General features: G+C 33.8%; 1 protein-coding gene and 1 pseudogene across 1 annotated transcript in view; one reads left to right on the top strand and one right to left on the bottom strand.

Moving 5' to 3' along the window:
* Nucleotides 1-281: 281 nt before the first annotated feature.
* On the bottom strand, nt 282-5691 carry LOC109102786 (annotated as a pseudogene).
* Nucleotides 5516-13883, top strand: part of LOC109102349 (neurogenic locus notch homolog protein 1-like) — a 9382-nt gene continuing 1014 nt past the window's right edge. The window contains exons 1-11 of the mRNA XM_042773202.1: nt 5516-5803; nt 6968-7112; nt 7804-8136; nt 9209-9435; nt 10394-10715; nt 10814-10950; nt 12122-12133; nt 12398-12444; nt 12600-12729; nt 13272-13369; nt 13703-13883. The exon at nt 13703-13883 is cut by the window's right edge and continues 145 nt beyond it. Of these exons, the coding sequence (XP_042629136.1) occupies nt 5746-5803; nt 6968-7112; nt 7804-8136; nt 9209-9435; nt 10394-10715; nt 10814-10950; nt 12122-12133; nt 12398-12444; nt 12600-12729; nt 13272-13369; nt 13703-13883 (1690 nt within the window). The 5' untranslated portion in view covers nt 5516-5745. The remainder of the gene's footprint in view (nt 5804-6967; nt 7113-7803; nt 8137-9208; nt 9436-10393; nt 10716-10813; nt 10951-12121; nt 12134-12397; nt 12445-12599; nt 12730-13271; nt 13370-13702) is intronic.

Raw genomic sequence — 13883 nt, 5'->3', positions numbered from 1 at the left:
ACTGTTTCTGATTCACCATATGTATTGAAATTTTAAAATTCAATATTTTTTTTGTGTTTTAATATTGAATGTTAATGAGAGTTACATTTTATTTATAATCTGTATATTTTTTCTGTTTAAACATAAATACCATAACAAAAAATAAATAAATAAATACAGGGTTGAGGTGCCATACTGTAAATCACTCAGAAATGTACATGTAAAGCTTTCCAAATCGTTTCAATCAGGTGGTTGTTTTCATGGTGTATACAGCATCGGTAAGTTTGCTTCTCACCTTGTGTTCACTCTCGGTGTCCAGTGACGCTGGTAGCATCATCAAGCACTAGAATCTGTGGTTTCTGAATCAGAGCTCTGGCGATGGCGATCTGCTTTCTGAACCAGCATCTGAGAAGAACAAAACAACATGTGTCACTTTCTCAACCAACTTTAAATGCTCACCAATTGATCCTCTGCAGTGAATGGGTGCCATCAGAGTGAGAGTCTAATCAGCTGATAAAACATCACAATAATCCACACCACTCTGAAGTGAAAAGCTGCATGTTTTTAGGAAACAAATTCATCATTATCAGCTGTTTGGACTGTTTGGCACCCATTCACTGCAGAGGATCCATTAGTGAGCAATTGATGCTATGCTAAATTTCTCCAAATCTGCTCCAATGAAAAACAAACTCATCTACATCTTGGATGTCCTAAGTAAATTTTCCTTTAAATATTCCTTTAAGACTCACCCGTGTCATATCCTCTAGGCAAATTCAAAATAAAGTCATCTGCACTGGCCAGCTTGGCAGCAGCGTGTATTTCTGCATCCGAGGCATCTTCTTTGCCATATTTGATGATTTCCTGCACTGACCAAGTAAACAGAACTGGCTCCTGTGACACCACACTAATCTAAAGAGGGTGGAGATTAAACAAGGTCGGCAAACAAAGAATTCAAACAAAGATAAAGTCACTTTTATTTACATTTATGCATTTAGCAGACGCTTTTATCCAAAGCGACTTACAGTGCATTCACATTTTTTACCTAACCCTGGGAATCAAATCCACAACCTTTTGCGCTGCTAACACAATGCTCTACCACTGAGCCACAGGAACACTTTTATTAATGCAGTTAGTAGTGCACTCTCAGAAAAAAAGGTAGAAAAGCTGTCACTGTGGTGGTACTAAAATGTACCATTTTGGTACCTATATGTACTTTTAAGGTACTACTATGCACCCTTTAGGCATAAATAAGGTACAAATGTGCACAATAGTGCTTTTCCCAGAACCTGATGGACCCACCAGAGCCGTGATCTGCCCCGGCTTCAGCTCAAGAGAAACGTTCTAGAAAGGCCAGCAACAAATTATTTAAATATAAGATATAATAAAATTAATAATATTTATAACTGTATAAATATTTGACAATTTTTTTTTTTTTTTTTTTTTTTTTTTTTTGCCATTGCAGTACAGAGAACGAGAATTTTTCATTAAAGTAATGAAAATATTAAAATATCTTTCACTGTCATAATGCTAAACAGACTTAATTTTCTTTGGGCAAAACATGATATCTTTCTTTTGATTTTGTGAAACATAATAGGACATCTTTACTGAGCTTTTTCAACACATACCTTCAGCACATCTGTGTCTGGTCGCATTGGATAAGCAAAGGTGATATTTTTGAACTGCACATGTCCTTTCAGAGTTTGAGGAGCGAGGGATCCATATTGAGGAATATCAGGTATTCAAAGATTTTCTCTGAAGTACCGACTGCCTTCTTTACATCCGGCCATTGTGACATAAGTGCCTGTGATAGAAGAGGCAATAGTTTAAAGCCACAAAAGCAAGCTAAAAGTGGTGTTTTCCCATGCAAAAGTTGCCACAGCAATTCTAGGGTGCTGTGAGTGGTTGCAGGGCATTCCTAAAATTTAATACTAAGCATTAGGGTTTTCTTTAAATAGTGATGCTTGTTAAGCATGATGCCTGTGCTCAAACAGACAGAATCTGAACTGTAGCTCATATAGCACAAAGGACACCAGATCGCCACTACTGACATCACTTCCTGTCACAAGCCGCCCTCCGTAGTACAGTATACTGACTTTCAAAACCAGACTCGACATCTGAAAAATGCACATTTGATTCCAAACTTCAAGATGCATTGGACATATAGTGTAGATATTCACACAAACTGCTTTAATATACAAAGCAGTTCTTTTAAAGCAGAGGTACCCAAACTTTTTTATAAAAAAGACAAAAAAAAATCATACGTGATCGAGGGCCATAGGCTAAAAGCTTAAAAATGTTGCATCATATCCAACTACATTGTTAAAATATATTACATTAAAAAGACACTTGTAATGTTTTTACATCTCAATTTAAAAAAAAAAGTATATATATATATATATATATATATATATATACACATTATATATTATATATATATATATATATATATATATATATATATATATATATATATATATATATATATATATATATATATATGCTTCAATGACATGTTTTGTTCCTGTTTTTGCCCCTCCTCTTGTGATATGGCATGGCGGGCCAAATTAAAGGTCGTAAGTATACCAAAATCACTTACACTAGTGGTCCAAGTTGAAGCAGCGTAAGCAGCGGCTTCCACTATGTTCAGGGCATACGTGTCCTCTAAGCACTTTCTGTACCTCTCAGTCTCTCCGTCCTCATTTGCAAAGCTCCTCACTGTCTTCATGGAAGAGAAGGTTTCCGTGGCAACATCATTGGCCTTGGCAAGAGATTCTTGCACTTGTTTAGAAAGTTTCTGTGGAAAAAAACATTATCACACATAAACAAATGTTCTCGATGGACTTAACGAGCTAAAGAAAACCACCAGCAAATTTGAAGGTGTCACTGGAAACTTCAGCATACCCAACATAAAATCTTTGTAAGATCAAAAATTACTTATGATTTATTTCCACATAAGTCTTAAGGAAAGACACTACAAACAAAACCACAGTTTTTTCATGTACTGGTCAATTTTGAGAATTTGGGCTGATTTGCTTCCATAATATCCATAATATCAGAATAGAGGAAAGAAAACATCCAAAATAAAAACACATTTTTTATTACACATTATCTATTTGCATCTGCCAATTTCATTGCATATCTTTAAAGAACGTTTTCTCAAAACAAGTTTTTTCCTCACACAGTTTCAGCCACTTCAGGATCATTTACATACACTAAACATAAAGTTTTATTCCTATTTATATTCTGATGGTTTTTACAGAGGGTTGTTTTATACAGATAAAACAAGAACTTTGAACCGGGCTTTATCCAATGTTCATATGTTTGTTCTTGAAATGTATGTAAATTAAGGCATATTTATTACATGATGTTGCTTTTGCACATCTAAACATAACATTTCAGAAAACCTGTAATACAAAAGAAATTGTTTTATACTGTGATTAATCAGTTGATGAAATATGGTGATACTTATTAGTTAAAAGGTTTTTTAATTGATGTAATTAATATATATATATATATATATATATATATATATATATATATATATATTATTATTATAGGGTTATCTATATATAACCCTATTAACCACATTTTGACTTAACTAACATTACGAGTGCACTAAAATTCTGGGATGATCCAGATAATGGGGAGGCCGAATATGGTGAAAAAGTCAGTGTGCGGGAGAGCAGCACCATGGAGCCCAACAGCAAGACGAAACGCATGAAGTACCACATGAGCAGGCTCAACTTCTCATTCAGAGACTCACTCATCTCGTTGGTGTCGGTGGTGATGTGAGATACAATGTGCCCTGAACAGGAAAACGGTAACAGACAGGATGCATTAAAACAAAGATAGCAAAAGTTATATGATAAAATACACCACTGTTCAAAAAAACAAACCCAAAAAAACACAAAAAAACCGGCACTGAAGGAATATATTTGCAGTTTTACCTGTGTGAGATTTATTGAAGAACGCAATATCTTGCTTTAGCACAGATTGGAAGACGAGTCCTTGGATGGACGTGTATTCGGCTTATGGTGATGTTGTAGATGAGGTCACACGCAAACTCAATAGAATGTAAATCATTGAAATCCTGAGATGTGCATTTATCTTTAATGCATTTGAGAAGCTGTTTCCTGTTACAGTAATATTGTGAAATATTATTACCATTTAAAAGGAATGTTTTCTACTTATAAAATACTACGTATTTTCTGGATCATTACTTCAGTCTTCAGTGTCACATGATCCTTTCAGTATAACCTCCCCGTGCTGAAATGCATCGTATCATGTGTCGACGATAGCCAGAGATATTGTCAAAAGCATAAAAAATTGGGAGTATTAAGAGGATTTAGCATTTCTAATTAATGTAGGCCTGTTACATGCTTCTTATTATTAGGCCTATTATATTATTATTATTATCTACTTTTATTATTAAATTACATGAAATTATTGCCCCGCAATAATTTCATAGCGCAACACCGCATGATGCGCTGTGAGGATAAAGTTTAGGCTATAGCTTTTTTCTATTTTTGTTTTTAGTTTAGGTTATATTTTATTAACAGGTCTATTTATTTATAAAATGAATTATAACGAGCCTATACTTAAAATGATTAACCACTGCAGTCATCATCAATGAAAATTAAGAGCATTTCTAATTATTTCGTGCATGCTTCCGTTTGTTGTGTATCGCACAGTAACGAATTTCAGGATCTCAAGCTGCGCTGTGCTTTCAACTCTGGAAAAGTTTTTTTTTTTTTTATTAAACAGGTCTATCTACTTTCAGCCTTCTTCATGACATATCTGTTCCCAATGGCATACTAGTGACACCGTACTGTTTTAAACATGTATCTCACTATACCACACGATTGTTTAAAAAAGCAACCTTGTCAAGAATTTATTATAAATCAAGAATTTACAATAATAATAATAATTATCAATTAAATAAAAATGTAAAAAAAAAAACTTTAATATATTTAAAGGTTCTTATAGAATGGAAATCATTCTAACATGCTGATTTTCTGCTCTAAAAGCATTTCTTACTACTATCAATGTTCAAAACAGCTGTAAAAAAAAATAATTCGGGATTCTTTGGAGAGCAGTAAGTTCAGAAGAACATCATTTATAAAATATAAAGTAGAAATATTTTTTAACATTATAAATGTCTTTATAGTCCATGTGTCCTTGTTGAATAAAAGTATTAATTTCATTAAAAAATCTTACTGACCCCAAACTTTTGGACAAACTGCTTAAAAAAGCAACAGAAATATACAAGACTTTTAGCAGACATATAAAAATGAGATATTATGTCTAGTTTGAACACAAGGAAGTGAAGGTTTTTTTGTGTGGTATTGTTCAATTGTCCTGTCAAATTTCCTTCAACACAATTCGTGCAGTAAAATAATTCATAAACAGGTCAAACTCCTGCGATAATAACGACCTTTCAGATTCACACACACACTCGCTCCTATTCTTTTCTACACAGTGGCAGGAAGTCATCCAGATATCCGCCGTGCTTCTGAAAAAGAATGAGGGATAAATTCGGGGAGGGAGCTGTTGAGGGTGTAGACATGCACGCTCACACACTTCACACAGTATTACTGGACTGATACTGCTGCATCTGAAGAAACCTTCCAAGACTACCTGAAGACATAAGAGCAGCCTCAAATGAGAAGACACCAGGTCTTCGTCTTGGTGATTCATACACAAGGGGGTCATAGTGTTTTATCAAGAGGAACCTGACTAACTCCAGACCCGTCTGTGTGTTCAGACATGCACCTGACTGTGAGATTCTCCTTCATCGTATGGACTCTCTGCAGATTATCTCATGGTGAGTCAAATTCAGTTTCCTGTGGATAGAACTGATGGATGAATGAATAGATGGACACAGATGATTGCATGATGATTGCTGGTGTATAATGGCCAGCTTACTACAGTTACAAATGAGAGGAATAGTATAGATTAGAATATTCACTGATTGTTTTTATAGCTTGAGTTTAACCTAATTACAAACTTGATATTAGATATTTTATTCGATACTTGATATTAGATATTTACTATGTATTTATTTATTAAATGAAACATTAACAAACAAACAGATTAACTGAACGTTCTATTTTCATTTGCATTATTAGTTTAATATATTTGGTAAATAATATCTCAGACCCACAAAAAAAAACACATTATAAAATATATGCTGTATATGTAAAAGTAAATACATTTGTACTTTCTGTATTTTGCTGTAGAGAAACAAAAATCATTCTTTAATAAATAGAAAGTTAAAAAGACAGCATTTGTTTTAATTAGAAATCTTTTGTAACATTATAAATTAGTTTACTGTCACTTTTGATCAGTTTAATGCATCCTTCCTGAATAAAAATATTAATTTCATTTAAAAAAAAAAAATATTACTGACCTCAACCTTTTTGAAAAGTAGCATATATATCCAAATGCTAAGAGAAAAAGTACAAATGTACAAGATATTGAATGTAAAGTGAAGTGAAGGTTTTTGTCTGGTATAGTTCAATTTCCTTCAACTCAATTCCTCCAGTACTAAAATTCATAAACAGTCTTGTAGGTTATATGTAAAAATATGTCAAATATCTACAATGTAAAAGTAAACCCATTTGTAGATTTTGTTTTGCTGTACAGTGTTCTCTTCTATTGTTCAGCCAATATGGCTTGATTTTGCTTCACACACCTGTCAAAGCTATTGTGCCTCTCTGTTACATCCCTCATCGCTACAGTAAAGCCCTTCAGCACTTATCGACTCCCATTCCACCCTATTTCCTGTTGCTGTTCGGCTAACTTCCTGTTTGTGTCATGCCCCTCATTTCCTGTTTCTCCTGGAATTCATATCAAGGCCCCGCCCCCTCCAACCAGGATGATGTGATGTGGGACCTTTTAATAGCTCAAAAACCTACTTGACATTGCTACGTGTTCTACCCATTTCTATTACATGATAATCATACTTACTTCTGCTTTCCCTAAAAAGCCTTCCCTAGTGATCCATACAGCAGCTGTAGGGCAGGAAAAACATGCCAGGCCAAGTTTGGGAATGGAGTATGTGATCAGGAGTGCTCAAGTTCTGACTGTCTGAGAGATGGATTCGACTGCCTCAAAGACAAAGGCATCTGCATGTAAGAAACCAATGTGACAAATGCTAATATCACAAAACAAACCAGGAGAAGTAACTCCAGTTCCTTTTCAGTTTTACTCAAGTAAAAATCCAAAGTACTGATTGATAAATATTTATTTCGTCATTTTAATTTGCTCACTATTAAACACTATCAAAACAATAAATATATTAAAATATCCGTTTAGGTTACTGATACGATGTGTGCAAACAACTGGAAAAAAATATATATAACATGCTATTTAAAAATGAGGAAAACAGGAATACACAAACAAGGATACCTCTGCATTCAAGATTTTAATACAGTGCTGGTGATGACCACAAGTTTAAGAAACGTAGTGGAGTAAAAAAAAACAATATGCTTTGGTATGTAGTGAAGTAAAAGTAAACTTTTTTTTTTAATTATAAAAAATTACAATAAAGTACAGATAGGCCTACTTGAGGAATGTACAATAAAAACAATAACGAAGTAAAAATACTTAACCTTTGAGTAATTTCACTGGAAAACTCTGTAAAGTATTATTTATTTGTTATAAATAATTGTAACCACAGTTATAATGCATCAAATTGCATGCCCTTAAAGAGTATAAAGTAAAGTTGTTATAAGTGATGTGCATATGAATTCATTGCAATGCGATGCAAATATTTATCATTCATTGTATGCATGCTTAAAGCAAAATGTTTTGTTCTCTCAGTTTAGGGCATATTCAGTATTGCCGAAATCACTATGACAACGGCCACTGCGACCAGGGCTGCAACACCGCCCCCTGTGGGTGGGACGGCTCGGACTGCCACAAAAAGCAGTACCCCGTCTGGGCCAAAGGTAGCCTCATACTGCACACTAGAATCCCATTCCAGAGGGGTCAGATCCAGAACAGCTCTCTGTTATGGCCCTTAAGCACTGTCCTGCAGACCAGCGTCAAACTCAGAGGGATGGCACCTCTCCATCCCACCACAGACCTACTTACAGTGGACACCCATCAGCTCACTGAGCTGTACACTCAAACACCATCCTATGACAGCAATGGGTGAGTGATACACTTATGTGTTTTCATTTAGAGGCCATATTCTACATTTCAAGATTTTATTGTATTTTATTTTATTATTTTATTTTATTTAATTTTATTTAATTTAATTTTATTTTATTTTATTTTATTTTATTTTAGTCCATGTTAATCAAGAGTTTATGCATCAGAAAATATAAATAAACAAAAAAAAAACATAAAAATATACCTACAATAATGTAAAAATAAATAATTTATAGATGCCATATTTTACATTTCAAGCTTTTTTGTTTTATTTTATTTATTTATTTATTTTTTTTCTAGTCCATTTTAATCAAGGGGTTATGCACCAAAAATTCTCAAAATATAAATAAATAAACTATAAAAACCCTTAGAATATCTACCTATATAGATATATATATATATATATATATATATATATATATATATATATATATATATATATATATATATATATATATATATAAAGTTTTAAAAAGGCTTATTCTACATTTCAAGCTTTTATTTTATTTTATGATTTTATAGTCCTTGTTAATCAAGGATTTAAACAGCAATAATACTCATAATATAAATAAACTATAAAACCCCTTAACATATACCTACAAATACTGTAAAATAAATTTAATTTAATTTAATTTAATTTAATTTAATTTAATTTAATTTAATTTAATTTAATTTAATTTAATTTAATAGTCTATGTTAATCAATGGGTTATACACCAAAAATATTCATAATATAAATAACCCAAGGAAGAGACTAAACAAATGCATCTAAAAATAATTAAATTTTACACAGCTATTTTCCATCCTCTCTCTGAGCTCTCGAATTAGGCTGTTAATGATATTATTTTAGATTTGTTCATGTAAATGAACTTGTTTTTGATTGGCTAATCTGATTTAATACACTTGATTTTAACAAAGTGTTTGATTTTAAAGTCCATTGTGCTTTACTTTTATATATGATTGTGACAATGTCTTCAGTATTGATATCATACAGGTATTGTCTGTTTTTCTGTAATCAGTGGTCTGTTTTCCAAACGTGTGCTGACTGCATGCATATTTTTTTTGTATTACAGGTCAGTGTTATTCCTGCAGCTGGATAACAGACCCTGCTCCCGTCTTCCCTCCACCTGTTTCCAGTATGCCATCGAGGCGGCACACTTCCTGAATGCCATCCTGGCACAGAATCATGCCTCGTTTCCCATGATCCAAGAGATCCAGGCGGCTGTGATCAGTGTACGTGGAGTCGATGAGGAAATAGGAGCCAGAGAGGAGGTGAAACTGCCAAAAGAGGAGCGCAACGGTATGCTTTCTTTGTACTTTACCAAAACATAAGCATACTATTTAGACACTTACAGAAGTACTTTGTGCAAAATTTAAAATTGGTTATTATTTATTCACTATTATCATTTCCAACCAATATGCTGTTATTTTTCCAGCAGAAAGTGTTATTTTAGTATTTATTAATATTTATTCTGAATTAGCTTTTATTATAGGTTTTTTTAGGTTTAAGTTTTTCTTTTAATATTTATTTTATTCAAAGAGGCCATAGAAGCTTTTATTTTACTTATTTAAACTAAATTTGAATATTTTAGTGTTTTAAGTATTATTTATGTATATACTATTATAATATTAGTAATATTATGAATTAGCTTTTGTTTTATATTTTCAGTTTTCATTTTCATTTAATTTTCATTTCTATATAGCTATTATTTATTTTATTTTTATTTATTTATTTTATGTTTTTAGGTTGAAGTTTTTCATCTTTATATTTATTTTATTTAAATAGGCAATATTCTACATTTTAAGCTTTTATTTTACTTTTTTATTGTAAAATTAAATTTTAATCATTTAGTTAACTATTATTTATATATTATAGTATTTATTCATATTTTGAATTAGCTTTTATTGTTTTATTTTCAGATTTCATTTTAATTTTAGTAATTTGTTAATAGTTTAGTGCTTTGCGCATCTTTTTTTATGTTTTTCATCTTCCATTTTTTTCATAATTTTATTTTATTTCAGCTTTACTTCAATTATTGAAAACAATTTTCAACTAGTTTTTGTTTAAGTTTCATTTTAAGTTAAAAACAATAATGCTGTCAAACAAAAAAGCAGGAAAAAACAGGAATATTTATTTTATATTTACTGGTAACTAATTAAAAGTCAAAGTTGTGAGAAAATATCTAGCCTTTATCCTAAATTTTCATGTTTTTCTTCTATTTCTGAGCATTACTTAGATGCTAAATGTCACGTTTCAGTTCATGAAGCCTCTCCTGCCTGGATGTGGCCTGCGGTCGCTGTGGCGACGGGACTCGGTGTGGCGGCTGCTGTGATCATCACCGTGGTGTTCCTGTGGTTAAAGACAAGACGACAGAGACGAGAAGGAGGAGAGCGAGTGCGTCACAGATCCACGGTGACCGACAGCAATAACGGCAGCAAGGCCTGGACCCGCCACTCTGAGGAGAAAAGAAGCAGATCGGGAAGAGATAAAGACAGAAATGGGACAAAGAAAAACAAGAAAGGAAAGGAATCAGGAAAAAGACGCAAGGAGCCCCTCGGTGAGGACGCGATCCGTATCCGGTGAGTCTGATGTTCAGAGGAACTCGAGGGTCTTTGAAGAGTTTTCATACTGTGAGCTAATGGAGAGGAACTGTCTGTCTTCTTTACGCTGATTATAGACCCCTGAGGAAGGAACTGGACATCGGAAGTGACACCGATGTGACCCAGAGCTCCATGGAGGACATCAACAGGACCATCTGTGACCACAGATCACCAGACCAAAAACAATTCAACCACCATCAGCCCCGCATGCTCGGTGAGACCTGCTGGAATGAGCCATATAGCTAAAAATTATATTTTTCAGAAATATTTATGTATTTGCTCTAGAATGACAAATTTTTATTTATTTATTTTTTTATCTGTAGATTCAACAGATTACATTAAAATGTAGTTATTTAATGTTAATTTAGTCTCTCTCTCTCTCTCTCTCTCTCTCTCTCTCTCTCTCTCTCTATATATATATATATATTTTCCAATGTGGAACAATCATTTTGACAAACAGCCAAGCAGATTCAAAAGATTACAGTAAACAATATAATGTATATTGAAAACTATCTAGTTCATTTGATTGAGTTGTTTTATTTATATACTATTATAGTTCTTATTTTGAATGAGCTTTTATTTTTATATTTTCAGTTTTCTTTTTAAATTTAGTTTAGTTTATGTTTGACTATTTTGATGTGCTTTCGTCATTTTTATTCTTTTTTAGACATTGTTATTTAGCTTTTCTTATTTCAGTTTAATGTATTTCTTTTTTTAACTCCAACAAACATATTTTGGTTAGTTGCCAAGGCAAATTTTCACATTTTTGTTAAATTTAAGTTTAATATTTATATTTTCTTTTAATTTCAATGAACAAAGTTGATTTTGAAAACATGTAGTTTTTGGATTAATTTGGATAATATATTAATTGATTCTGTATAAATATATAGTTTTTTTTTACTAAAACATTTCAGTGTAAATGTGGGGCTTTCTGAGTGATGATTCAAGCAAATCTCTGAACAGTTTCAAGAAAACAAACCCAGACTTGTTTTTGGTTTGTTTGTTTTTTTCTACTAAGGTTTATGTCCCCAAAATAACCTTTGAGAATCATGCGCATCTGAATAGCATTTGCATATTATTTTCAATGCACCATGAATAGAGAAAGTGCTCATTCTTATCATGCATACTATTTAGCACTATAGGAGGAGAAATTGCACACAGCTGTACTTCAATTCAGTTGTGTTTCTCTATCTCTATGGTTAGTAAGGTAGTTAAGTTTAGGTATGGGGTATGGTTAAGAGGACATGGTCATGCAGAATAAGACATTAATATGTGTTTTATAAGAACTAATAAACAGTCAATATGCTAGTAATATGCATGCTAATAAGCAACTAGTTAATAGTGAGAATTGGTCCTTAAAATGAAGTGTTACCTTATTCTTTTAGCTCCCCCTAGAGGATTTACATTTACATTTACATTTACATTTAATCATTTAGCAGACGCTTTTATCCAAAGCGACTTACAAATGAGAACAGTAGAAACAATCAGATCAACGAGAACAACAACGGTATATGTCTATGACAAGTCCTCAGTTAGTGTAGTACAGAACACGTAGCCAGGGGTTTTTTTTTTTTTTTTTTTTTTTTTTTTTTTTTTTGGGAATATGATAGAAAAGAAAAAAGGTAAGTACTAGTATTAGTTGGTTAAGTGCAGGCTTAGAGGATGGGAAAGAAACGCGGTTCCTACACCTCAAAGAGCACCAAGAAATGCAAGTTTAATTTTAACAATCTGCCTGCACTTTACAAAACTTGTTATACTACAACACTCATGATATCTGTTACGAAACAAAATCTGCATGCTGCATCATCGTGCATGTGAAATATTCTCTCTGTAGAGCTGATTATTTGTGCTGTCTTCTCTCAGAGCGCTCCGGTGCAGTGGTGTGGACCGGATGGCTCGGTCGTGCTGATCCGAGCTGTCAGAAGCGGGCTTGACCGAGTAGTTCTGGAGCTCCTGAGAGCCGGGGTGCCTGTCAATAACACTGACCACACGGGTAAGAGTGCCATTAACCCCTTGCATGTGGACCGAGTCCTTCAATCAATATGATCTTCAAGAATACATTACAGAAATAGTTTTTGTTTCCTTTGCAGTTGGGGAGTAATGTGTTTTGCCCTTTCTGGTTTTGTTTTTGTCACTGTCTCTGTCCTGTTCTCAACTCCCCACTGCCGTCCTCCGTCTCCTCCTGCTTCGCTCACATCACTCCAGCACCCCTGATCAACACATCCGATTCAGAACAGAGTTAATGTGCTGTAGCGCCTGGCCAATGTTGAAATGAATGTATTAACCTTCCATGCCTCTGTTTCTCTCGCTCTCTAAAATTTCCCTTTTTATTGTCTCAATGGTTGGCTTCCTGTTTTCCCTTTCCATAACACATTCCTGGATGCTCTCATGTCATTGTTTGGCTTCGTACACTGCTTTGTGGCCCTCTGTGCACCACAACACGCCATTTCCTGATCACCCTTGCCCTGTTTTTTATCAATTCCTTCTTGCATCTCTTCTCTCTCTCTCTCTCTCTCTCTCATTCTCTTCATCCAGGGAGATCTGCCCTCCACTGGGCATGCTCAGTAAACCACCTCCCATTGGCACGGACTCTCATTCGCTACGGTGCTGCAGTGGACTTACAGGACCATAAGGTAAAGAAAAACTCACCCTTTTGTATAAACACTAAAATAAACCAGGTTTGCGCACCTTTCAGAATTTGAATTGTGGTAACAAACAGGATGCAGAACTGCAATTAGTTCATTATAAGGAAGTGAATTAAAATGAATGTAATTTTTAACTAGAAAAGCAGATAAAATGAACAAAACATAGATAGATAGATAGATAGATAGATAGACAGAGAACAAACAAATGGTTGAATAAATATGTAGATAGATAGAATGACAGAGAGAACGCACAATAGCTTGATGAATGAATCATTGTAATCCTCCAATATTAATGGAGTAAAACTCAATATTTCTCTGTAGGGTGAAACAGCTTTATTTCTCTCGGCTCTCCACGATTGCTATGACACCGCTCGGTTCCTGCTGCTCAACGGGGCCAATCAAGATCTGACTGACTGCAAGGGGCGGCGGCCACTGGATGTGGCTCAAGAGGGATTACATCATCAGGTCCTCGAGCTCCTATTGGCTCACAGGGCGCCGGTTC

Source organism: Cyprinus carpio, chromosome A16, assembly GCF_018340385.1.
Source record: "Cyprinus carpio isolate SPL01 chromosome A16, ASM1834038v1, whole genome shotgun sequence".
Lineage (NCBI taxonomy): Eukaryota > Metazoa > Chordata > Actinopteri > Cypriniformes > Cyprinidae > Cyprinus > Cyprinus carpio.
The sequence above is the reverse complement of the archived record's forward strand: the minus strand, read 5'-3'. Positions and strand labels throughout refer to the sequence as shown.